This window comes from Erinaceus europaeus, chromosome 13 (genome assembly GCF_950295315.1).
Source record: "Erinaceus europaeus chromosome 13, mEriEur2.1, whole genome shotgun sequence".
Taxonomy (NCBI): Eukaryota; Metazoa; Chordata; class Mammalia; order Eulipotyphla; family Erinaceidae; genus Erinaceus; species Erinaceus europaeus.
In genome coordinates this window covers 5,010,852-5,038,135 of record NC_080174.1, presented here as the reverse complement: position 1 = coordinate 5,038,135, position 27,284 = coordinate 5,010,852, and the positions used below count along the sequence as shown (strand labels likewise).

General features: G+C 49.4%; 1 protein-coding gene across 1 annotated transcript in view; it reads right to left on the bottom strand.

Moving 5' to 3' along the window:
• Window positions 1–3,041: 3,041 nt before the first annotated feature.
• LOC103125407 (solute carrier family 22 member 2) overlaps window positions 3,042–27,284 on the bottom strand; it is a 40,743-nt gene continuing 16,500 nt past the window's right edge. Inside the window, exons 5-9 of the mRNA XM_060205118.1 lie at window positions 25,324–25,538; window positions 23,282–23,390; window positions 21,698–21,810; window positions 17,413–17,512; window positions 3,042–3,751 (exon numbers count right to left, since the gene is read on the bottom strand). Of these exons, the coding sequence (XP_060061101.1) occupies window positions 3,685–3,751; window positions 17,413–17,512; window positions 21,698–21,810; window positions 23,282–23,390; window positions 25,324–25,538 (604 nt within the window). The 3' untranslated portion in view covers window positions 3,042–3,684. The remainder of the gene's footprint in view (window positions 3,752–17,412; window positions 17,513–21,697; window positions 21,811–23,281; window positions 23,391–25,323; window positions 25,539–27,284) is intronic.

Sequence of the window (27,284 nt, the reverse complement as noted above, 5' to 3'; positions counted from 1 at the left end):
GTACCTGCCCAGGACCGAGTGCAGGTGCAAGGCTGCTGAAAGGGCTGGGCAGGGCATGGCGGCTGGCTGCTTGTGCACGGGGTGGGCGGATGCTGGGGAGGGAGGTGCCGGCTGTGTGCTCCTGCCCTGGCTGCTGTGTGTTTCTGGAGCACAAGTCCCATGGGGGACTCATTTCTAGTTTGTTCCCTTAGATTGTCATGGAATTCTCTCACCCTTCCTCCCTCCTTTCCTCTCTCCCTTCTTTCCTTCCTTCCCCTCCCTCTCCCCCTTTCTTTCTTTCTTTCTCTCTCTCTCTTTTTCTTTCCTTCCTTCCTTCCTTCTCCCTCCCTCTCTCCCTTCTTTCCTTCCTTCCTTCCTTCCTTCCTTCCTTCCTTCCTTCTTCCCTCCCTTGATCCCTCCACCAGGACTATGGCTGGGGCTTGATGCCACCACTACAAATTCATCACTTGTGGTGGCCAGGTTTTCTTTCTTTCTTTCTTTCTTTCTTTCTTTCTTTCTTTCTTTCTCTTTTCTTTAGTGGTATGATAGGATGGAGTGAAGTCGAGAAAGGGATGGGGGAGAGACAGAGAGACACCTACAGCCCTGCTCCTCTGCTCCTAAAGCGTCTCCCCTGCAGATGGGGAGTGGGGGCTTGAACCCGGATCCTTGCATGTGGTGGTCTGCACACTCAGCCAACTGTGTCACTGCCTGCCCCCCTGATCCTCCTTTCTTTATTCTTAATTCCCTTCCCAACCTCCGCCCTGTGTTGAGCCAGCTGTCATGCCCCCCCATGTCTGCTCCGTCTGTCTGTCTGTCCCCTCTCACCCTGCTCCGTCCCTGCACATGGCCTGTCCACGACTCCTGTGCCCCTCCCACTTTCTCCTCACGATATCCAGGCCCTGCTAGGTCCCCTCAGCCACAGGAGGAAGCTCCAGCATGCCAGCTGTGGGGTCTCCCACCCCACCCCTGCTGCATCTCTGCACAGACCCTTCCTCCCTCCGTGGCAAATCCCTAGTACTGGGAACCCCCAAGTGTCGCCTGCCGGGGACACCGTCCCACCCGGCTCACAGGCCCAGCTCGGACTGTCCTTGCTGTGCTGGTGGGGGACACGCTCTCCACAGGGAGTGTGTCACCACCTGGTCCCCCATGGCAGTGGGCCCTACATCCTCGCTGTCACAGTGACCTGATGGCTTGTGGCTGGCTGGCCCATGGCCCTGGTGCTCAGTAGTTAGAAATAGCACGACTAGACATGATCTGATGCACTACACATCTGAACTGAGCAGTGGTCAGGCCAGTGGTTAGTGATCTGTGGTTAGCAGTTGGTGACTAGTAGTCTGTGCTTAGCAGTCCATGGGTAGTCTGTGGTTGATGGTCTGTATTTAGTGGTTTGGTGTTTACAGAATGTGGCTAGCAGCCCATGGCTAGTAGTTTCAGGCTAGCAGTTTAACATGAGTCTGAAGTGGCCTCTAGCTAGTAGTCTGCAACTAGTACCTGTAGTCCATTAGTTAGTTAGTAGTCTGTGGCTAGTGGCCCACGGCTAGTCATCATGGTTAGTGGTTTATGGCTAGCAGTCTGTATTTATGCCTCTATTGTTAGTAACTCAAGGTTAGTAGTCCACAGTTAGTCACCTATAGTTAAACTTTTGTGGTTCATCATTAGCAGTCAGCAGTTAGTAGTCTACAGTTAGTAGTCTGTGGTTAGCAGTCTGTGGTTAGTAATCTGCACCTAGTAGTCCATTAGCAGAAATGGTTAGGAGTCCATAGTCATCCATGCTTAGTGTCTGTAGTTCATGGCTAGTAATTTCTGGTTAGTAGCGAACAGTTAGTCATCTGTGGTTAATAGTCTATGGTTAGCAGCCCATGGTTAGTCAGTCATCTCTAGCTAGTATCTGTGGTCCATGGTTAGTCGTTTGTCTCCTATACGTGATAGCCTTTCTTGCTCAGACTAGCTGACTCCGTGCTTGTGTCTAGCACTCTGCTCTCTTCACTGAGGTCGGCGTGAGAGAAAGATGGAAAGGCCTTTGTCTGGCTCCGCACGGCAGGCAGCCCCCACGGCCCGTTCGGCGGCACACCCTCGGGACCCTGCTCTGTGACGCTTAGTTTCATGTGTGGTCCTGCCTGGCCAGAGGTCGGACTTCTGGGTGTGCCTGTGAGGATGTTTCTGGAGATCAGCCTCTGAACCAGTGGCTCGGGGAAGCAGATGTCCATCCCAGCGTGGGTGGACCCCGCCCAGACTCCAGTAGGCTGAGCCGTGCAGGGGAGCTGGAGGTGGGAGGCCTGCTTCCTGCCTCCCCTCCCTGCCTTGCCTGCTGAGACAGAGGGGCACCTGTCTTCTGCTCTGGTGCTGGAGGCTGCATCGCTGGGCCCCCTTGGTTCCCTGGCCGTCAGGCTTGGACTGGGGGTTGTCACTGACTTTCCTGGGCCTCCAGTACGCAGGCTTCTCAGCCGCCATGACATATCACCCTGTCTGTCTATCAGTCTAGCATCTGTCTTATTCTATTCTTTATTTGATAGGAAAGAGAGAAACTGAGAAGTTGGGGGAGTAGAAAGGGAGAGAGACAGAGAGACACTTTCAGTACTTGCTTCACAGTTCCTGAAGTGTCACCCCCTGCAGGTGGGGAGTGGGGGACTGAACCCAGGTCCTTGACTTGGTAATGTGTTCGCTTAACCAGGTGTAACACCACCTGGCCCTGTACATATATTTACCAGACTATCACTCAGCCAGCCCAGATCATAATACATTTGAACATTTCTTGACATCCGATGCCAAGGCTCGTGCACACATGCCGTTTGGGCAGTGTGTGAACACGGGGGCTTTGTTTTTCAAGGAAACTGGTTCTCTGATCACCCACTTTAGTGACTGGAAATTGTTTTTTTAAACGTTTCTATTTATTTATTTATTTATTTATTATTGTATAGAGACAGAAATTGAAAGGGGAAAATACAGAGAGACAGACACCTGCAGCTCTGATTCACCACTCATGAAGCTTTCCTCCTACAGCTGGGGACCAGGGGCTTGAACCTGGATCCTTGCACAATGTAGTGTGCAGTGCGCCACCGACTGGCCCCAGCTATTTATTTATTTATTTTTTAAATTTTATTTATTGATTTATTTTTGCATGGGTGCAGAGGGAAATCAAGAATGGAGAGGAGTTCGAGAGGAAGAAAGACAGACACCATCAGTTTCACTGCGTGCGAAGCTTCTCCCCTGCCGGTGGGGACTGGGGGCTTGAACCCAGATTGCTGTACACTGTAACATGTGTCCTCTACTGGGTGTGCTACCACCAAGCCTCCTCCATACAGAATTTTAGACACATGCTAAAACCTGTTTTTAAAAGGTGTTATCAGTTTCTTACAGAAAATTACATAAATAAAAGTATGATTAATGAAATTGTTTCTTAATCTGTCTTCAGGGCCCACAATACCCCCTGAAGATGAAGATGAAGAAGCGGAGAAAAGATAATTCAGAGAGGAAGCTATCTCAGCAAACCAGCAGCCCTGACAGTGAGACAGGGGAGCCGGAGGCCGAGGGGCTGGAGGGCGTGGCGGCTATGTTCCTCCAGGTACAGGGATTCTGCAGCTCCAGGGCCGCAGGTCCAGCTGGGAGGGCTCGCAGTGACCCGTGGCTGGGGTGTCAGGCTTAGGGGACGACTGTTGAGCCTGTGTCATCAGGGAGAGGTCACTGCATGAGCCCCCATCTCGGTCCTCAGTGGAGGGAAATGTCTCGCTTCTTGACTTGGAGGTAAATCACATTTCGCTTCCTCTTTCTTGGTCTGCAGGAATGAAACAAACAGACACTCTGGTAAAGGAGACGGCCACTGAATGACACGGAAGTTTTATCCAGGACCGGACAGTCGCTGATTCTCTCAAAGAAAATGGAGGGGGCCAGGCAGTGGTGCCTCTGGTTAAGCATGTACACTACAGTGTGCAAGAGCCCGGGTTCAAGCCCCTGGTCCCCACCTTCAGTGGTAAAGCAGAGATGCTTCCTCTCTCATAACTCCCCTCTCAGTTTCTCTCTTTCTCTACCCAACAATAAATAGATTAAATTTAAAAAAAGAAGAAAATGGACAGTTTGGTGGGGAACTGATATGGGAAGATAAACCGACAATTTTCTATCTAGGAGCCAAGCTCTAAAATTTATTTAATGAGCTGTAGACACAGATAGATGATAGGTTAAAAAAAAAAAAAGGCAGGTAGCGTAGATAGCGTAATGGTTATGCAAAGAGACCCTCATGCCTGAGGTTCCAGAGTCCCAGGTTCATCAATCCCCTGCACCACTATAAGCCAGAGCTGAATAGTGCTCTAGTAAAAATTAATTAAAGTAAGTTAATAGAAAGGTAGATACTACTCAGCTATTAAAAATGGTGAAAATTCACCTTCTTCACCTCATCCCGGATGGAGCTTGAAGGAATCCTGTGAAATGCGATCAGCCAGAGAGAGAAGGATGGAGATGGGATGGTCTCACTCATGGACGGAGGTGGAGAAGTAAGAACAGAAGGGGAAACACAAAGCAGAACTTGGACTGGAGTCGGTGTTTGCACCAAAGCAAAAGACTCTGGGGGTGGGTGGGGGAGTGGTCAGGTCCTGGAACTTGATGGAGGAGGAGGGCCTGAGTGGGGGTTTGGAGTTTTATGTGGAAAACTGAGAAAGGTTACACATGTACCCACTACTATATTTTACTTTCTACTGTAAACAATTCATCCTTCCAATAAAGAAAAAAAATTGGGAAAAAAAAGGCCTCTATGAGGAGTGGAACCAGGCAGGCATTGGGCCCCAGTAGTAACCAACCCTGGTGGCAACAAAGAGAGTCAAGACTAAAAGAACCTTGTTAGAGTCTCTGTTGTCCTGTGTCTGTCTTCTTCCCAACTTCTTTATTTTTTAAATTTTGTTTATTTATTTTCCCTTTTGTTGCCCTTGTCTTTTTTATTGTTGTTGTAGTTATTATTGTTACTGATGTTGTCATTGTTAGATAGGACAGAGAGAAATGGAGAGAGGAGGGGAAGACAAAGAGGGGGAGAGAAAGACAGACACCTGCAGACCTGCTTCACCGCCTGTGAAGCGACTCCCCTGCAGGTGGGGAGCCGGGGGCTCGAACCGGGATCCTTATGCCGGTCCTCATGCTTTGCACCACATGTGCTTAACCCGCTGCGCTACCGCCCGACTCCCTCTTCCCAATTTCTGTCTGAAGTGGTGGTCAGTTAAAAAACTAGCAGCAGCTGCAACACAACTAAGTAACAGCAGTGATGCCGACAGTGACAGAAGGAAAAGCAGTGAAAACAGGACAGCAGGACTGCAGCCACATCTGGAAACAGCACCCTTAACAGGATCCTGGACCTGAGCACAGCAGCCAGACTGCCTGGCCTCATGTGCGGCCCCTAGGGGGGACCCCGCCCTGCGTCCCCCACCTGGGAGCCTGCTTCTGTCCCCCGCAGCTCTGGGCGAGCATCTGATCTCTGTGTTGTCTCATTTGCAGATGTGAAAGGAGGCTGATGACCCCTGCCCAGTGTGTGTGTGTCGGGGGGTATTGGGTTCAAGGAGGTGGCCCTGAGCAGGTGAAACCAAGTTACAGGTGTTACTGTGACGCCATCCTGACCTCCCTGGGCAGACGTCCTCACCCATGTATCCTGGAACCTCCCCTCCCCAGAGCCCTGCCCCACTAGGGAGAGACAGAGACAGACTGGGGGTGTGGATCCACCTGCCAACACCTATGTCCAGTGGAGAAGCAATGACAGAAGCCAGAACGCCCACCTTCTGAACCTCAAAAAGAATTTGGGTCCATATTCCCGGTGTGTGTGTGTGTGTGTGTGTGTGTGTGTGTGTGTGTGTGTGTGTGTGTGTGTGTGTGAAATATTAGGAGAAGAAGACCAGAGAGAGAGCTTTGTGCCCCCATTCCACCAGGACTCAAAGGGTCTGTCACCAGGAATCTTGTTTTTATTTTTTTTTTTTTACCATCAATGAAAGGGAAGTGAAACTGGCAAACACTAGAGGAAGTCAGGCACAGATCTGAGAGAGAAGAGCAAAAAAGGAAAGACACTTGTAATAATAGGTGTAGGAGTGAACTAGAAAGAAGTGAAGGCAGGGCCACTGAAAAAGTAGGAAAAAATATATGCATACATGTAGACAGATAGCCCATGTCAGCTCATATCTGTGACCATGGGAGAAGCACTGGAGTTCCTTTCCTTTCCTTTCCTTTCCTTTCCTTTCCTTTCCTTTCCTTTCCTTTCCTTTCCTTTCCTTTCCTTCCCTTCCCTTCCCTTCCCTTCCCTTCCCTTCCCTTCCCTTCCCTTCCCTTTTCTTTTCTTTTCTTTTCTTTTCTTCTCAAAATTTTTTTATATTTATTTATTTATTTTCCCTTTTGTTGCCCTTGTTTTTTCATTGTTGTTGTAGTTATTGTTGTTACTGATGTCGTCATTGTTGGATAGGACAGAGAGAAATGGAGAGAGGAGGGGAAGACAGAGAGGGGGAGAGAAAGACAGACACCTGCAGACCTGCTTCACTGCCTGTGAAATGACTCTCCTGCAGGTGGGGAGCCGGGGGCTCGAACCGGGATCCTTATGCTGGTTCTTGTGCTTCACACCATGTGCACTTCACCTGCTGCGCTACCGCCCGACTCCCCGCCACTGTAGTTTCCATTGGAGGGAATGGGGGCACAAAAGTCTGGTGGTGGGAATAGTGTGGGATCATACCCCTGTTATCTTATAATTTTATAAATTAATATCATATCTACTTAAAGCTCAGGCAAGAAGAAGCCCGGTGGGCCAGCCCTGCCTTGGGGAGGAAAGGAAACATTCTGGCAATGAGCTCAGGTGAGTGCCAGAAACTCCATGCTGTCTTTGCACCCTTCCTTCCAGTGTCGTTTGCAGGGAGGGGTGTCTCTCTACCTTGCACCTAACCCCCTGCCTCTGTGCCTGGGTCTGCCTCTCCAGACAGACCCAGGCAGACTTTCTGGCACCCAGAGGCCTCTCGAGGGGGTGGGAGACCCTTCACGCAGACCTAACCCTGCCCTCGTGGTCTCCCCTGGCCTCCGCCAGCCCCCAGGCTCCCACAAGACCTTTCTTCTCTTCTCGTGTCTCAGACATGTGTTTGGAGATTGTCTGAGTATAAAGCACATGACATTCTTGTCACTGTCTTTTTTTTTTCCTTTCTCTTTCTCTTTTTCTCAGAAGCTCTGTGGCAACCTGTGGCTGTCTGTGGTTCTACACAAATCTTTGGGCCAGTTGTTCCGTTTGCTTGCAAAATGCCACCAAGAGTTTTGATAAGGATTGCATCAAAACTGTAGATTGCTTTGGGTAGAATGGCCATTTAAATAATGTTGATTCTTGTCAGGCTAGCGTTGGGGGTGTTTCTTCCCGGACACGTGCTCTCTGGGTTGGAAAGAACTCGACCGGAGCCAACCCGGGCTGCTGCTTACTCAGCGACAAGGGAGAGAGACCAGGAACTCGTGGCGGAGCAGGAACGCAATGCAAGGCCTTTATTGTTCAGAGACAACGCCTTTATATATCTCTTTATCCGTAAGTGACAAGTGGGAAAAGGAAGTGGCTAGGAGAGGGGGTGGAGAAAAGAGCAGAAAGGTAGAAAGCCTCCATACCAGCTGTGGCGAAGGTTCTAACCAGTGGGATTAACCAATACCCTGCAGGCAGGGCGGGTCTCGGGCAAAACAACGATTATGTAAACAGACCACAGTGTCAGCCATGCAGCATGGAGCAGGGGGAGCTGGTTTAATTCCGGACAGGTTCCTCCACTGCTGTGAGACATTCTCTGTCTCTTTTGGCGACGTCCTGTAGTTTTTGTTGTAAAGAGCTTTCACCTCTTTTGTGAGATTCACCTCAGGGTGTTTTCTCTTTTGGGGTTCAATTGTAAATGGATTGCGTCTTCTGTTTCCCTTCCCTCAGACTCCTTGTTTGCTTATAGAAATGCCACCGATTTATACGTATTGATTTTGTATCCTGCCACTCTACTGAATTTAATGCTTATTTCCAGAAGTTTTTGGTGGAGTGATTTGGGGTTCTCTAAGTATAATGTCATGTCATCAGCAAGTGGCGATCGCTGGATTTCTTCTTATCTAAGCTGTTTGCCTTTACTGTCTCTTTCTTGTCTGATTGCAGCGGTGAGGACCTCAGGATCTGTGTTGAGTAACAGTGGAGACCCTTGTCCGGTTCCCAATTCTAGGGGCAGGGGCAGCTTTCAGAATTGCTGTGTGCAGGGGTGCTGTGCGGAGGTGGCGTATAGTAAGGCTTTCTTTTAAAACAAATCTTGTGGTTCCAGCTGAACTCGAGCTTTTGGTGCTGGGATTGAAACTGGGACTTCTCATGTGTTTGCTACCACTGAGTGACCTCTGAGGTCCTTGTAAAAGGTCTGAACTCCAAATGTCCACCCATATAAACATGCAATATAGTATAATTAATAGGATAGGATGCAATATGGTATAACAAAATAACGTACGCTTGAGAGTCCAGTGCTCGATCTGCTGCATCACCTCCCGGACCAACACGGCAATGTATAATATAGTATTTTACATTCCATTACAAGGTGGGGGAGACAGCACGGAGGTTCTGCAAAAGACGTCACTGCCTGTCCTGGGACTCTGAAGTCCCAGGCTCAACCCCTGACACCACCATCAGTCAGAGCTGAACAGTGCTCTGGGGAAAATAATAATAATGATAATGATTAATAATAATAACTCTGCAAAAGATGCTCCTGCCCAAGGCTCTGAGGTCCCAGGATCAACCCTCAGTACTACCATCAGTCAGAGCTCAGCAGGGCTCTGGGTAAAATAATAATAATAATAATAATAATAATAATAATAATAATAATAATAATGCAAAGGACACTCCTGCCCAAGGCTCTGAGGTCCCAGGATCAACCCTCAGCACTACCATCAGTCAGAGCTCAGCAGGGCTGTGGTCTTTCTCTGCTTCTCTCTGTAATTCTTGCTCACTAAAATAAAAATAGAATTAAAAAATACACTCTGTTGCCCGTTGAATGTACACTGCAATGCACTCTGCTGTGCCGTGTATTGGGCGCACAGACTGTCTTGTTACAGGCTTTTATGTAAGTGTACATGGAGACTGTGAGTGTCCTGCAGACATGCCCCACAACAGGCAGGACCACCACTCCGTGCCTGCAAACCATCAGTGAGAAACGCCTGCTCGATGCTCCCAAGCCCTTTGATTTTTCAAAGGCAGGTCTTGGAAATCCAGCTAATGTGGAAAATTTCCACTTGAATTGGTGCTGTGTGGGACCCTGGTGTGGGGCAGGGGGCCAGCCTGTGGTCTGGGCTGGAATCAAAGGTCTCTTCCATGCCCAAGCTCCAAGTTCTAGGAAAAGCCTCAGACCACCAAGAGGCTTCTGCAGCTGCGTTTGCCCAGCCAGGAGGGCATGTTAAATGGAGACGTTTGCCACAAAGGCTGAGTTTCTCTTCACTCCATGACGCCAAGGGGCCTCGATGGAGTAGGGGTGAAATAAATCAAAAAAGACCTCTGCCAACGGATTGTGGGAACTGTCTCACATGCATTTCTCTCTACTGAGAATATATATTTTTTCAAAAAGACTTACTTTCTGAACAGTTTCATATGGCTGAATACTCAGAAACTAGACGTGAGGGCTTAGGAGAGAGCTCAGTGGGTAGACAGCATGCCTTCCTGTGTGCACGGCCAGGCTCTGATCCCTGGGACCGCAGGGACCGCAGGGAGCTAGCTCTGTGGGAGGTGGAGTGGCACTGTGGCAGCTCTTCCCAGTCTCTCTCTCTCCCCCCATCTCTGAAAGTTTAGAGCATACAAAAAATGGAGCTAGGGGGCCAGGCATAAATATTACCATGCACAACAACCCAGGTATGGGCCTCCACTCCTACCTGCAGGGAGAATGCTTCATGCATGGTGAAGCATGTTTGCAGGCGTCTCTCTTTCTCACTTCCTCTCTACCTCCCCTGCCCCTCTCAATTTTTCTGGTTTTTTTTTTTTTTTTTTTTTGCCTCCAAGGTTATTGCTGGGGCTCGGTGCCTGCACCACAATGCACCGCTCCTGGAGGCTGTTTTTTCCCTTTTGTTGCCTTGGTTGTTTTATCATTGTTGTAGTTATTATTATCGCTGCTATTGATGTCATCGTTGTTGGATAGGACAGAGAGATATGGAGAGAGGAGGGGAAGATAGAGAGGGGGGAGAGAAAGACAGACACCTGCAGACCTGCTTTACCGCCTGTGAAGCGATTCCCCTGCAGGTGGGGAGCCGGGGGCTCGAACCGGGATCCTCCCGCCAGTCCTTGCACTTTGTGCTACGTGTGCTTAACCTGCTGAGCTACTGCCTGACCCCCAATTTCTCTCTGTTCTATCTAATAAAAATAGAAGAAAAAAAGTCTAAAAAAACCCTGACCACTGGGAGTGGTGGATTTATAGTGTAGGCACCAAGTTCCAGTGATAACCCTGGTGGCAATAAAAATGAATAACTAACTAACTAACTAAATACTGGGTCAGCGATCCCGCTCTCCGCCATTGCTGATCATTCCCATCAGGAACAGCATTGTGGACCCACTTGTGGGCCTCTCTGGCACCTTGCAATGTGTAGCAGCAATGGTCAGGACTGCCCCATTCTCTAAAGGGAGGCTGGGTGAACACACTCTGATACTGAGGAAGACAGGTCCTGAGGTGAGGGCAGCCTGGAATGCTCCTAGCCGTGACCACAGAATGTGGGCTCAGGCCTGTAGGGATGCAGAGGTTACATGGGCTCCTGTGCTGAGCATGGCTACCAGGTGAGATAGATGGTCGTTACAGTTAATAGTATTTAGATACTTTTCCCATATTTGGGAGCTACTCTCTTTCTTGATCCAGCTTTCTAGTCTTATTTCCAACTCTGACACCATCTTCCCAGACAGTACCTTTAACCCACCTGCATGTTAGCTGTTGGGCTCAGGCAAAAACTAGTAAAGTCATGGGCCCCCTTGGAATAGACCTAAAATAGACCTACTGGCCTTTTCCCAAAAATGGAGACCACAAATCTCATCTGCTCTATTCTTGCCTTTAGGTTCCTGATTTTTAAACAGTTTGTTCTGCTTTATGTCTTAATGCTTTTTAGCTACCAAGTTGAAAATGCTATCATGATGCCAACCTGACTTCACTGGGCAGACAACCTCACCCATGTGTCCTGGAACCACATCTCCCCAGAGCCCTGCCCCACTAGGGAAACACAGAGACAGGCTGGGGGTGTGGATCCACCTGCCAACACCCCTGTCCAGCGGAGAAGCAATTACAGAAGCCACAGTTCCCACCTTCTGCTCCCCATAATGAACCTGGGTTCATACTTCCAGAGGGATAAAGAATAGAAAAGCTTCTGAAATAAGTCAGAAACAGAAGGATGAATATGGGATGATCTCACTCCCTGGGAGAAGTTGAAAAACAGAAGCGAAAACACAAGTAGGACCTAAAGTGGAGTTGGTGTATCGCACCAAGTAAAAGACTCTGGGGTGGGTGGGGGGTGGGGTGGGGAGAATACAGGTTCAAAAAGGATGGCAGAGGACCCAGTCCTCACTGGGTATTGTACTGTTATATGGAAAACTGGGGAATGTTATGCATGTACAAACTATTATATTTACTGTTGAATGTAAAACATTAATTCCCCAATAAAGAAATTTCAAAAAGAATAGAAAAGATTCCAATGGAGGGGATGGGATACGGAACACTAGTGGTGGGAACTGTGTGGAATTGTACCCCTCTTATCTAAGGAACTTGCTAATCATCATTAAATCCGTAAAAAAAGAAAAATTTAGCCAGGAAACCCTTTATGCATTCACAAGGCTCTGGGTTCATTTTCTGGCATTGCATATATTAAAAACAACCCCCCAGAAAGTATGACAAGGTATGCATTGGAAAGTCTCCTTTCCATCTACATCCCCTAGTCACCTGACTCCACAGACAGTACCATGGGGTTTTGTAAATTCTTCCAGGCACAGAGACGATGCAAGTGTGCCTGTATCTGTGTATACACAGACATACATGTGCAAGACATAGGTAAACACAGGCCCTCCCATTCAAGTAAGAAAAGCCAAACACACATACCACAGATGATGTGTACTTTCTGTGTTTCTTTTGCTATTACTGTATCTTGGAATACAGAACTCTCCTGATAAGTGCATATCAATATATTTTTTGCTTTGTGTGATTGGATCAATCTGGGTCAGTTTTTTCTGGGGGAGGTTGAGGAGGAGAGATATCACAGTTGCAGAGCTTCCCCTGTTGATGTGGTATCCCCATGTGGTGCACCAGCTCTCTGTCCTAGGCCTCATTTATGTCAAGAAAGATGTCCTACTAGCGGACTTATCTCTCTGTCCCCCTCCCCTCCATCCTTCGTGGAGTTAAAAGACATCGCTTTAGGGAAGGGCGTGGCTGTGAAGTAGTATCATCCATGTCTTGTTCTCTCCCATCAACTAGGAAAAGCAACAAAAATCACCTGTAAACAATAAAATAATGAGTATCTCTTCAAAAACTCACCAAGCCACAGGTGAGTACAGACACTCGTGGCTCATGGACACAAAGTGGGTGAGGGAGAAATTCCTGGGACTAAAAGGTCAGACTCAGGAACGGCTGGTAGCAGACTGGGGGCTTGGCAGCTGAAGCTTACCACTTCTGGGTCTAAATGAAAGAAACGAGTTTTTATGGGGGAAAAAAAAGAAAGTAAAGAAAACCACCCAGGCCACAAGTGAGTACAGATACATGTGGCTTGTAAATGGAAACAGAGTGAGGGAGTGATTCCCAGGACTGAACACCAACCAACCTATGCTCAGAGAGCAGGCAGGCACCAAATTAGATCTGCTGCGGAGACACACCACTTCTTGGTGTGTTCCTGAGTTTTAGCAACAGAAAGACGGCTAAAAAGAAAGAAAATCACCTAAAAACTCACCAGTTTACAACCGGAGTCTCCACTGCTGTTGGTTGCCGCACAGAGGCTGGGACAGCAGCAGGGGAGACCCCGGTATTGACATCAGGGCCACAGAGCCAGCCTGGGGGCTCAGGAGAACACCTCCCTCCCCTCACCAAGATATGCAGACTGGGAAATGGAGCACCTTGGCTGCAGTGCCTCCTGCTGGCACCACAACAAAGCCCACACTGAATGAGGAGATGGAAACACAGACAGCTGTGACAGAAACCCCTGACCACCAGACAGACACAGATCCAGAAAGAATGACAGAGACAGAGTTTGGAAAACTCATTATGGACTCAATTCAAGAAACTAAAGTCAAGATTCAAAAACTCAGTGATCATTTTACTAAAGAATTACGAAGTACAGGAAACAAACAGAAAAACTCCAAACAGAACTTCAGGGCCTAAAGGACACTTTGAATGCAGTTCAGGTTGAGGTAAGAGGCCTCAGAAGTAGACTTAACCAGGTGGAGGGGAGAATATCAACACTAGCAGACACGACCACACTCTCTGAATTTAAAAATCTTGGAGAGGAAAAGCTTAGGAAAAAATGAAGCACTTCTCAATGAAATAGCAGACTCCATCAGAAAGATGGAGAGAGAGAGGAGCAGAGGACATATTCAAAATTTTAAAAGAAAAATGTCCACACCTGAGCAATGGTCAAAATATAGAAATCCAAGAATGTGAATGCACATCTATATTCTTGAATTCAAAATGATGACACACAACAAGAGACATCACTGTAAAACTATCTAAAACCAGAGATAAAGAAAAAATATTGCAGGCTGCCAGGGAAAGAAAGTCCCAGGCAGAAGCATCAGGCTTGCGTCAGACTTCTCATCTCAAACCCTAGAGGCAAGGAGGGAGTGGAATGACATATTCAAAGTATTAAAAGGTAAAATTGCCAGCCACAAATTCTGTATTCTGATACATTATCCTTCAAATAAAGATCTTTTCAAACATTCATAAAATGAAGGAATTTGCCACCGTCGAACCTGCCTTGCAAGAATTACTAAGAGGAGTCCCACTAGAAAAAAAAAGGAGCAAAGGAATCTCGACTTTTATTTTATTTACTTATTATTTTTTAAAGATTTTTATTTACTACTGGATAGAGACAGAGAGAAATTGAAAGAGAGGGGAAGATAGAGATGGTGAGAGACAGACAGACACCTGCAGCCCAGCTTCACCACTTGTGAAGCTTTCCTCCTGCAGGTGGGGACCAGGGGCTTGAACCTGGGTCCTAATGCACTGTAATGTGTGCGCTTAACCACCTGGCCCCCAAATGTCAACTTTTAATATGACCATCAGTATTACAACAGAACCAGCAACATAACAACGACAGGGAAAACCAGACACAGGGAAGGTGGCAGCCCAATGTTGGTGAACCAAGTCCAGCTTGAAAAAGGTTCTTGTAGCGATAGTAAGTTAGACACAATATTCATGATACTCATGATGACCACAGAAACAAAAATATAACACAGAGACAAATGGGAGACACATGTACAGTAGGCACAACCATTACAGAACACCACTCACATAAAATAACAACAGGAGGGAGTTGGGCGGTGGCACAGAAGGTTAAGTGCACGTGGCACAAAGCACAAGGACCGGCGTAAGGATCCCAGTTCGAGCCCCCGGCTCCCCACCTACAGGGGAGTCTCTTCACAGGCAGTGAAGCAGGTCTGCAGGTGTTTATCTTTCTCTCCCCCTTTCTGTCTTCCCCTCCTCTCTCCATTTCTCTCTGTCCTATCCAACAACGATGACAACAATAATAACTACAACAATAAAACAACAAGGGCAACTAAAGAGAATAAATAAATAAATAAAAATAACAACAGGAAAAGCATCGAAGAGAACATAAAGCAATGTCAAAACAAAACCAAGAATGGCTATAAGTAATAATTACCCTAGATGTGAATGGCTTAAGTCCACCAGTAAAAATAGCTTTAGGGACAGGATGAAGGGACATTGGGATTCTACCGTGTTTCCTAGACACCAGTCAAGGGGAGATGAGAGGCTGTACCTCTGTGTTAAAGACTAGCAGTCACCCCCCACCCCCGCACCAATAAAATCAATGTAAAGATTTGCATTAGCTGAAGAATCCTGCAGGCCATTTTGCACATGTCACTTCTTAGAAGTTGGAACTGTTAGTCATGGCCACACACTGATTTGTCTTTTTAACTGGGGGATTCATAATTTATAGTAAGTACAGTTCCTGATACATGTGTAAAACCTCTCAGTCCTCTGCTATCAGCACCAGGACCTGAAAGCCTCCCACATCCCCTCACAGTCCTTTACTCTGATGCAAGACACAAAACCCAGTCCAAGACCTGCTCTGTGTTTCCCCTTCTGTGCTTATTTCTCCACTTCCATCTATGAGTGAGACCATCCCATCCTCATCCTTCTCTTTTTGGCTGATCTCACTTCACAGGATTCCTTCGAGCTCCATCCAAGAGCAGGTGAAGAAAGTGAATTCATCATTTTTCATAGCTGAATAGTACTCCACTGTGTGTGTAGACCACAACTTTCTTAGCCACTCGTCTGTTGTTGGACATCTAGGTTGCTTCCAGGTTTTGGCTCTTACAAATGTCATGGAGGTTTCAAATGTAGACGTCTTCTGAAATGTGAGGCAGCCTGACTCCCCTCATTCCTGCCACCCCCACCTCCTGAGTCCTCTGAGTAGCTGCTTGTCTCTCAGTGTGGAGGCCACTTCACTTTTGTTCATCTTGGAGCTGTTTCTGTTTTCGCTGGACTATCTGTTGAAGTCCCTTGTTCATTTCTTCCCCCTACTAAGTGGTTGCTCTTAATGGACCTGTTTAGTACCCTTGCTCTATTGGGGAAATCAGTCCTCTGGAGAGGAATCAATGGTTTCTCTGAGGTTGTTATTTATTTTTAGGTAATTTATCAGTGCAGAATTACTAACTTTATGAAAGTAAACTTATTGATCTTTTTTTTCTCTTTTTTTGCTAAAGGGCCCAAGACAACGAGAGTTGGGGGCGGGGGAGAGAAGGAGAGACTCCTGCTTCTCTGCTCCACCGCTCATGAAGCTTCCTGTTCTGAAGGTGGGGACTGAGGGTTTGAACCCAGGTCTTTGTGCACAGTAATGAGTTCAATCGAGTGCACCACCACCTGACCCCATATTATCATATTATCCTTTTATTTTATTTATTTTAGTTTTAGGGAAGAGAGATACAAAAAGAAAGATACAAAAGATACACCAGAGCCCTGCTCAGCCCTGGCTGATGGTGGTGCTGCGGATTGAACTTGGGACCTCAGAGCCTCAGGTAGGAAAGTCTTTTGCAGAACCATAATGCTGTCTCCCCAGCTCAAAATAAACTGTTTAAATGTCTACTTCAAAGCGGGAGGCCAGTAGTGCACCGGTTAAGCACACACAGTACTATGGTCAAGGATCCCGGTTTGAGCCCCCGGCTCCCCACCTGCAGGGGAGTCACTTCACAGGCGGTGAAGCAGGTCTGCAGGTGTCTGTCTTTCTCTCTCCCTTTCTGTTTCCCCCTCCTCTCTCCATTTCTCTCTGTCCTATCCACCAAACTGGAAAAAAAAAATCTACTTCATTTGTTGACCTGTGATCGTAATCCTTTTCATGTGCGTCTTGTTGGATTTTCAAAGGCCTTGCTTCACCATGACCGAAAGGGCCTCTTCCTGTAGTGTTTTCATTATTTTACAGTACCGTGTCCTTTTCTTTTTTATTTTCTTTGTATGTCTTCCTTTTCCCCGTCTGTCTGTCTGCCTGTCTCCTTTCTATTTGCTTCGTTTTTTTCTTTCTTTTAAAATATTTATTTATTTATTTTCCCTTTGGTTGCCCTTGTTGTTTTACTGTTGTAGTTACTATTGTTGTTGTTATTGATGTCGTCATTGCTGGATAGGACAGAGAGAAATGGAGAGAGGAGGGGAAGACAGAGAGGGGGAGAGAAAGATAGACACCTGCAGACCTGCGTCACCGCCTGTGAAAGGACTCCCCTTGCCAGTCCTTGACCTTTGTGCCACCTGCGCTTAACCCGCTGCACTACTGCCCAGCCCCCAACATGTGCACTCTCACATGTATACCACCATCTGGGCCCCATAGACTCTCTCTCTCATTTTAATTTTCTTGTTTGTTTGCCACCAGGGTTATGGCTGGGGCCCCGGTGTCTGCACCACCAATCCCCTGCTCCTGGAGGCTGTTTTTCCCCTTTAGTTGTTCTTGTTGTTTATCATTGTTGTAGTTATTATTACTGTTGTTATTGATGTCGTCATTGTTGGATAGGACAGAGAGACATGGAGAGAGGAGGGCAAGACAGAGAGGGGGAGAGAAAGACAGATACCTGTAGACCTGCTTCACCTCCGTGTGCGCTTAACCCGCTGTGCTACCCCCCTGCCCGACTCCCCCCTTTCTTTGTTTTTTCAAGCTCCTGATGCTGATGTTGGCTGGGCCTCGGTGTGGGGGCTGGAGGGGTGCGTTCAGTGGACTCTCTCCCACTGGCTACAGAGTTCGAGTCCTGAGCAGCACGCGTGAGCACCGGCTCCTTACCTCCGCATGGCCTCGACTTCCTCGATGGTCTCGGGCAAGGCCTTGCCTCTGGTTTCGGGGAGGAGGAGCACCAGCAGCCCCGCAATCAAGCCCAGCACACCTGAAAACAAGCGGACGCAAATGGTGCCAGGCAGCTGTGTGGCGAGGCCAGCCCGCCCTCCTCCCTGGACATCAGCTCGCCCCCAGCCCACCGCGCCTCCCCAGTGTCCGTCCTCAGCACTTGGCCGGTTCTCAGCCCTGCTGGGCCACGGCTCCTTATAGGGAAAGGAAACACCTGAACGTTTTGAGTCCAGGTTATTGTCGGCTGGAGGACATGGCTGCAATCTTAAGCTGCTGTGGAGTCTGAACATAACCGGGTGGGGCGGTGGGGGGGGGTAAGGGAAGAAGGAGTAGGACCCTGCAGATAGAGAGCGGGAGCAGAGAGAGGAGTCGGCAGCTGATGATGTCAGCGAGCAGAGCTGCAGGGCAGACGGACTGCAAGACGCCATCCAGAGCAGGGCCGGACCCCACGGCTCTGGCTTACTTCAGTCAGGTTCTTCCCTTTGTCTCTGGATAGAGTGTGAGAGTGAGTGTGTGAGAGTGAGTGTGAGAGTGAGTGTGTGAGTGTGTGTGAGAGAGTGTGTGAGTGTGAGTGTGTGAGTGAGTGTGTGTGTGTGTGTGAGTGTGTGTGAGAGTGAGTGTGTGAGTGTGTGTGTATGTGTGGGTGTGTGTGAGTGTGTGAGAGTGAGTGTGTGTGAGTGTGTGTGTGAGAGTGAGTGTGTGAGTGTGAGTGTGTGTGTGAGTGTGTGTGTGTGTGTGTGATGTGTGTGTGTGAGAGTGAGTGTGTGAGTGAGTGAATGTGTAAGTGTGTGAGTGTGAGTCAGAGTATGTGGGTGAGTACATGTGTGTGTAAGTGTGTGTGTTTGTGTGTAAGTGTGAGTGTGAGTGTGTGTGTGTGAGTGTGTGTATGTGTGAGTGTGTGTGCAGGGAGGTGACCTGTGTACCCAGATGAGCCCCCATGTTACCACAGGTGCAAAGACCCAGGTTCAGACTCCTGGTCTCCACCTACAGGGGAAGCTTCACAAGTGGTGAAGCAGGGCTGCGAGTATCTCTCCTCTCTCTCTTTCTCTTTTTCTCTCTCCCCTCTCAATTTTCTTTATCTCTGTCCAATAAATTATATAAAAATATACAGGCGGGCTCAGGTGTTGGCGCACCTAGTTAAGTGCACACGTTACCACATAAAGGGACCAGGGTTCAAGCCTGGCTCCCTACCTGCAGGGGGGAAGCTTCATAATTAGTGAAGCAATTGCTGCAGGGGTCTCTTTGTCTCTCTCCCTCACTATCTCCCCCTCTCTCAACTTCTCTCTGTCTTATCAAGTACAGAAGCCAGACCTTCCACCTTCTGCTCCCACAATGACCTTGGGTCCATGCTCCCAGAGGGATAAAGAATAGGAAAGCTATCAGGGGAGGGGAGGGGATACAGAGTTCTGGTGGTGGGAATTGTGTGGAGTGGTACCCCTCTTATCCTATGGTTTAGTCACTGTTTCCTTTTTATAAATAAAAAATGAAAGAAATGACTGCAAAAGAAAGTAAAACTGGTAAAATGCAAATCACCAAAACAATTATAATACTGCATTTGCTGAGCTCAACTGTAGTAATGTGTGTGAAAATAAAACTACAATATGTGCAAAAAAAAGAAAGAAAGAAAGAAAGAAAGAAAGAAAGAAAGAAAATATGGCTTCCAGGTGTGGTGATTCCTCATGCAGGCACTGAGCCCCAGTAATAATGCTGGTGGCAATAAAATATTATATATAAATATATATATATATATTGTATATACAACTTATGCATATTATAATGTGCATTATAACATACACACACACACACATGCTGGGTTCTATTCTTGCACCATTACAAAAGGCACCAACAGGTCACAGCTAAGTGGTGGGGGCACTCTTCCCCTGGCCCCAGTCTTGCTCTCTCTTGCTCATTTTGGAGCCCAGGGGTTCCACTGTCCCTGTGATGCTGGGGGATCCCCCATGATAAGAACGCTCACGTCCTTACATCACCAGCCTGGCAGGACGCTGAGAAGCACCCCTGCTTGTAAGGCACTTGGGTCTCGCCCGCACACTTGCCATGGGCCCACAGTCCTAACTCCTCACCTTACCTGTCACCCAGGAGCGGGAGACATTTAGGTGGCTTTGGTCACCCTCACCCAGGGGACTCTTGGGGAAATCATTTAGCACCCCCGTTTGCATCCTATTCACCGAGACGGTGTGCCAGACATCCTGTTCCTCTTCCACTTGCCCAGAGCTCACTCAACTGAGACTTGCCCAACATGTTGGCTTGTTGGATTTCAGACTTCTGGACTGCTGCTTCCTGGCTAAGGCCAGACCCCACTTAACATTCCTTTCTTATGTGGAAGAGAAAGGGAAGAAAGTTCTGAATGCCAGACTGCCAGTCTTGCTTCCTGCTAGCTGGCTCAAACAGAAGGGTGGAGAGGGAAGAAGCCAGAACCACCAGCAGCACGGAAGAAGCTAGGGATCCTCTTTGCGACCACTTCAAAGACTGGAAGGCAGCTCAAACTCCTGGACCTCTGGCCGTGGGTCTGTCCATGCTCTCTTCAGGAGGACTCGAGGGAGGGAGACAAAAAGCACCTCTTCCCCACGCAGATGTTTCCCGCTGACCCCGTGGCCACTCTCACTCAGTGCCCATGTGGCGGAGTGGCCAAGATGGTCTCCCGCTTCTGGATGGAAGGATCTAGAGGGCAGGAGCTGGGGTGGGCGAGGGGGGGGGCGGATCTGGGCTACAGATGTCCATGGCCAACCCCAAGGGACGAGACTGCACTTGTGTCCCAGGGCAGAGCTGCTCTCCATGCTCTCTCCCCAGCTTGTTGTTATTAAGCTGGAATGTGCAGGACTCCTGGGGTCTGTTTGGAGGGTGCGTTCTATCACTGACTTGGAGCTGGCAGGCTAATGGGCAGGTCAGTGGAGAACTTCCTCTGAAAATGCCTCGAAGAGGAGGAGGAGGAAGAGGGGAAGGTGGAGGAGGAGGAGGGGGAGGGCAAGGAAGAGGAGGGGGAGGGGAAGCAGGAGGGGGAGGGGAAGGAGGAGGAGGGGGAGGGAGAGGGGGGAGGAGGAGGAGGGGGAGGGAGAGGGGGGAGGAGGAGGAGGGGGAGGGGAGGCTTGGTTTTAGTACCAGTTAGTACCTGGTTTAGTACCAGGTGAGAAACAGGAGGAATTTCCCAGCTGTGCCTCTTGATTTCTATCTTGGCAAACTTGGATTAGGAAGAGAAAGGGGTGAGCAAGTGGGGAGGGGACCTTGCATTGGTACATTGTGTAGGTTCACCCACAGACCTGAGACCCACCCTGATGTCACCCGTAGACCTGACACCCACCCTGATGTCACCCACAGACCTGAGACCCACCCTGAAGTCACCCACAGACCTGATACCCACCCTGATGTCACCCACAGACCTGACACCCACCCTGAAGTCACCCACAGACCTGAGACCCACCCTGATGTCACCCACAGACCTGACACCCACCCTGATGTCACCCACAGACCTGACACCCACCCTGAAGTCACCCACAGACCTGACACCCACCCTGATGTCACCCACAGACCTGAAACCCACTCTGATGTCACCCACAGACCTGAGACCCACTCTGATGTCACCCACAGACCTGACACCCACCCTGATGTCACCCACAGACCTGAGATCCACCCTGATGTCACCCACAGACCTGAGACCCACCCTGAAGTCACCCACAGACCTGACACCCACTCTGATGTCACCCACAGACCTGACACCCACCCTGATGTCACCCACAGACATAGTACCCACTCTGATGTCACCCACAGACCTGACACCCACTCTGATGTCACCCATAGACCTGACACCCACCCTGATGTCACCCACAGACCTCACATCCACCCTGATGTCACCCACAGACCTGACACCCACCCTGATGTCACCCACAGACCTGAGACCCACCCTGATGTCACCCACAGACCTGACACCCACTCTGATGTCACCCACAGACATGACACCCACCCTGATGTCACCCACAGACCTGAGACCCACCCTGATGTCACCCGTAGACCTGACACCCACCCTGATGTCACCCACAGACCTGAGACCCACCCTGAAGTCACCCACAGACCTGACACCCACCCTGATGTCACCCACAGACCCGACACCCACCCTGAAGTCACCCACAGACCCGACACCCACCCTGATGTCACCCACAGACCCGACACCCGTCCTGAGGATCTCACCACCACCCCTCTGAGATCGCCTCACCAAACACCACCAGTGGCAGCTCCTGCCACAGGTCTGTCAGCCGGTAGACCAGGAAGGGCGTGATGATGCCGCCGATGTCACACATAGAGGAGCAGACGAGGACACCCAGGTTCCTAAAGTGCACGAAGAGCCCTTCACGCCTGACCTGGCGGTGCCCTGGCTACCCCGCCCAGACATGCATGCAACGGGCCCAGGCTGATGGGTCTGAGGGCCTCTGCCCCTATTCCCCGGGGGCTTGTCTAGATGATGCCTCTCTGAGTGTTAGGGGAAGTGCTTTGCACCCTGTGCTCACCCCCCTTTCTTTTATTTGATAGGCTAGAGAGAAATTCAGAGAGAAGGGGGATATGAGACAGAGAGACCCCTGCAGCCCTGCTTCACTGCTTGTGAAGCTGCCCTCCTGCAGGTGGCACCGGGAGCTGGAACCTGGGTCCTTGCTCACATTGACTTGTGCCATCAACCGCGTGTGCCACTACCTGTCCCCCCTTTAAATCTCTGCAATCCATTCCCACTGCTCTGAGGACAAGATCTAATCTGCCGTATTCTACTCAGTCTCACAGTCAGTCCTGTCCTGACGGCCTTCCTAACACCATCCCCTTACAACTGCCTCAGAGCGCTTCAGATGGGCTGAGCACTTGCTCTTGCTCTGAGATTTTTCCTCCCCCTGGCCTCCTTTCCTTTCGCAGGTCCCCGCGAACCTTATTTCAGACGGACCTTTCTTGATGATTTAATCTGCATCCCTCACAATGCATTTCTGGAAAGTTCATGGGATTAACAGCTTCACAATTTATTAACTTACTTATGTGATTTAAAAAAATCTTATTAGATAGAGACAGAGAGAAATTGAGAGGGAAGGGGGAGATAGAGAGGGAGAAAGAGAGAGAGTGAGTGAGAGAGACTTGAAGCACTGTTTTCCCATTCACGAAGCTTCCCCTCTGCCTGTGGGAGCTGGGGTGATTGTCTTTGCCCATGATCCCATGTGTGCTTAACTAGATGTGCTCCCACCTGGACCCTTACACACTTTTAAGAGGAAGATATATTTATTTGTAAATCTATTTATTTATTTATTTTCTGCAAGCAGGGATATCACTGGAGGTCAATGTGGTGCTACAAATCTACTGCTCCTGCCAGCCACTTTTTCATTTTTTTTTTAATTGGAGTGAAATTGCGAGGGGAGGGGAGATAGGGAGATCCTTGCACACAGAACACCACTTCCCAGCCCCCCGCTGCAAGATTTATTTATTTTTTTGTATGAAAGAGAGGAGAGAGAAGGAGAGAGAGAGAGAGAGAGAGAGAACATGCAGACAACACTCAGCTCTGACAGGTGTAGTGCTAGGGATCGAACCTGGGGCTTCAGGCTTTGCATTTTCATTACCGCCCTTCCTAGAGCTGCCCCGGTTACCTCCTCTCGTCCTGTCTTGCAAGGCCCTCACCCCGGGGACTCTGTGCCTTCCCCTCCCACGCCGTGACTCGTGACCTTGCTCCCCGCCACTGTCGTCCTCACCTTCTCTAGTTTGTGCGCCAGGCGGGCAGCCAGCCGTGGTCTTAGCCAGTCGCCCAGCCTTCAGCCCAGGGAGGTGGTCTCACCTGATGAAGGTGGGGTACAGCTCAGTATTCACCAGGCACACCATCTCGTAGGCCATCGTGACGCCCATTCTGCCCAAGCAGGATACCACGACTCTCAGCCACTGCAGATCTGGGAGGGCAGAGGGACGCGTTGCACATGGCCCGTCTCACATGGAGCCCCGGGCAGGACGCCCCCAGTGCAGAGCAGAACGAGGAAGCCACGCCATCTCTTGTGTAGAATTAAGGCAACTGGGGGCCTGGTGGTGGAACAGACCACCACATGCAAGGATTCGGGTTCGAGCCCCCACTCCCCATCTGCAGGGGGAAGCTTCAGGAGCGATGGAACAGGTCTTCAGGTGTCTATCTTTCTCTCTCCCCCACTTCCTCTCAATTTCTCTCTGTTCTGTCAAATAGAAAAAATAGAAAGAAAAAAAAATGGAAAAAGTGGCCTCCGGAACAGTGGATTCATAGAGCCGGCACTGAGCCCCAGTGATAGATAACTCTGGAGGCAGAACAATAAAAAAGGAAAGAAGGAAGGAAGGACAGAAGGGAGAGAGAGAGAGAGAAAGGGGGAGGGAGGGAGGGAGGGAGGAAGTAGAATAAAGACAATTCAGGTGGACTGGGAGGTGAAGCAGCCCGTGAGTGTGCCTAGTATGACGCACAGGGAACCGGGTTTGAGAGTCCGGCTCCCTATCTGCAGGGGAGTGGGGACACTTTACAAGCAGTGAAGCAGGGCTGCAGGTGTCTCTCTGTCTCTCTCCCTCTCTATCTCCCCCTCCTCTCTCAATTTCTCTCTGTCCTATCCAATAAAATGGAAAAAATGGCCACCAGGAGCAGTGGATTTGTAACGCGGCCACTGGCACCCAGCGATAACCCTGGAGGCAAAATAAATGAATAAATGGGGCCAGGTGGTGATGCACCTGGTTAAGCGCTCACATTCCCGAGCACAAAGACCCAGTTTGGAACCTCTGGTCCCCACCTGCAGGAGGAAAGCTTCATGAGTGGTGAAGCAGGGCAGCAGGTATCTCTCTGTTTCCCCCTCCCCCTTTCTGTTCGCATGAGTGTGTGGTCCTCTCTGCCCTGCCCTGTCTTGTGGGTGGGGTGGACTACAAAAGATTCCACTGTGCGCTGGGAATGTGCTTGTATTGGCTTCACACCACTGCACAGAAATCTCCGCAGAATTAGTTACTTAACATAAGTGCACGGTTGGCTACCCCAATAAGTTAGAATTCCAGCATGCACCTACTTGGGCTGATGTCAAGATATGGTAGAATGCACATGTTACTATGTGCAGGGATCTGGGTTTCAGGCCCCAGTCCCCACCTACAGGGGAGAAGCTTCTCAAATGGTGAAGCAGGTCTGCAGGCCTCTCTCTCTCTCTCTTTCTCTCCCTCTCTCTCTCCCCCTCCCCCTCTAGTTTCTTTCTGTCACTATCCAAAAGAAATGAATAAATAAGGGAGTCGGGCTGTAGCGCAGCGGGTTAAGCGCAGGTGGTGCAAAGCACAAGGACCGGCATAAGGATCCCGGTTCGAACCCCGGCTCCCCACACGCAGGGGAGTCGCTTCACAGGCGGTGAAGCAGGTCTGCAGGTGTCTGTCTTTCTCTCCTCCTCTCTGTCTTCCCCTCCTCTCTCCATTTCTCTCTGTCCTATCCAACAACAACAACAATAATAACAACAACAATAAAACAACAAGGGCAACAAAAGGGAATAAATAAATAAAATAAATATTAAAAAAAAGAAAATAGAAAGAAATGAATAAATAAAATAAATTTAAAATTTTTAAAAAATATTTTTTATTTGTTATTGGATAGAGACAGAGGGAATTTGAGAGGGGAGGGGAGAGAGAGGGAGAGGGACAGAGAGACACCTGAAGCCCAGTAGGGACCAGGGGCTTGAACCTGGGCCCTTGCACACTGTAATGTGAGCACTTAACCAGATGCACCACTGCCTGGTTCCATAAAAATAAAATATTTAATAATAATTTTAATAATCGAGTCAACACACTGGCAGAGCTGCCGTCCTCTCTGGAAGGTTTGAAGGAGTGAAAAGACCCAGAACTTACCGTGGGGGATAAAGACGGAGGTGAGACAGGCTGCCCCTGCCACCACGTTGGACGCGGCCCAGGGGTAGCGGCGGCCGATGCGGTTGATGGTGAGCATGATGAGGAGGGCCGACGGGAATTCCACCAGGGCAGAGTAGGTGAAATCCAGGTAGATGTTGCTGCCTGCCAGGCCCATGTGCATGATGAGGCCCTGGTAGAGGACAGAGCTGGTGAACCTGGTGGAGAGGAGAGCCCGGGTCAAGGCTGGCAGCACGCAGGCAGAGAAGCTTCGGATGTGGGAGAGGCAGAGCTCAGTGACCCTTCTCCATCCCCTGTCCACCGCTGCTCTGCTATTCCCCCACCTCTGTCCTCTCTGAGGGGGGTGGGGCTGTGGTCAGCTATCACCCCCTGAGCTAACTCAAAGGCAATAAATGCCCATCAAGGGGTGACTGGCTCATGGGCTGATGGGGTCTTTACTCCACGGACTACTACTCTGCAGTCAAAAAGGATGATAGTGTGTTCTTTGGGACAAAATGGATGGAACTTGAGGTGATGATGCTTAGTTAAATAAGGAAAGAGATGAAAGTCAACTGCCAGCTGGTTTCACTCATGTGTGGAAACTAGAGAACTGAGGTACATGAACTTGCAAACAAGCAAACAAAAACAAAACCAGTAACAGGACAACTGTCTGTAAGCCTTGTGAGAACTCTGGTGACTATCTTTAGGAGGTGGGTGCAGTGTGGAGCTAAACCCTGTCATCTTACACTTTTGTGACCCACTATTAATCACAAGTAAAAAAAAAAAAAAAGAAAGAATTAAAAGACAAGAAAATATGTCTGAAGGCTGGGTGATGCTGAATGGTGGGGCACATGGTTAACCCAGGTTCAAGCCCTTGGATTCTACCTATGAAGCAGGGCTGCAAGCATCTCTCTGTGTCTCTCCCTCTCTCCCTCCCTCTTTCTCCCCTCTCTATCTATCTCTGTCTCTATCCAACAATGAATTAGTAAAATAAACATTCAAAAATAAGAACACGGGTATTCCATTTTCCAACCTCCTCCCCTTTGATTCTCTACTCTGCTTTTTACCCTGGGATGGATGCCTTCAGCTTTATTTAAAAAGAAGGAAGAGGAGGAGGAGGAGGAGGAGGCAGAGGAGGAGGAGGAGGCAGAGGAGAGGAGGAGGAGGTGGAGGTGAGGAGGAGGAGGAGGGTGGAGGAGGAGGAGGAGGAGGCAGAGGAGGAGGAGGCAGAGGAGGAGGAGGAGGCAGAGGAGGAGGAGGAGGAGGCAGAGGAGGAGGAGGAGGCAGAGGAGGAGGAGGCAGAGGAGGAGGAGGAGGCAGAGGAGGAGGAGGAGGCAGAGGAGGAGGAGGAGGAGGCAGAGGAGGAGGAGGAGGCATGAGGAGGAGGAGGCAGAGGAGGAGGAGGAGGCAGAGGAGGAGGAGGAGGCAGAGGAGGAGGAGGAGGTGGAGGAGGAGGAGGAGGCAGAGGAGGAGGAGGAGGCAGAGGAGGAGGAAGAGGCAGAGAGAGGAGGAGGAGGAGGGAGGAGAGGAGGCAGGAGGGAGAGGAGGAGGAGGAGGAGGCAGAGGAGAGGAGGAGGAGGAGGAGAATGAGAAGATGGAGGAGGAGGAGGAGGAGGAGGAGAAGAAGAGTGGAAACAAAACAGAAGGGAAGGCCTTTTCCATGCCAGCCTTCTAGCACTAAGAAAGGTCTCCATCTACTGTGGGTTTGCTATTTATTTTTTCATCAAATGCTCAGGGTTGGCTCTGTGTTAGAATCACCAGGAGAATGAAGATCGGGTTGGTTCCTGGACCATCCCTGAGAAGTGAATCCTTGTCTCTGGAGTGTGGCTGGGTGGAGTCTGAGTCATTCATGCTCTCCCGGGAGATGCTAAGGGCCACCTGAGAAGTGCCAAGCTCATCTCCTTAGCTATGTGGAGAACATGCTAGAAAGAAGCCTTGCTGAGTATGAATCGACCTGCCTTCCA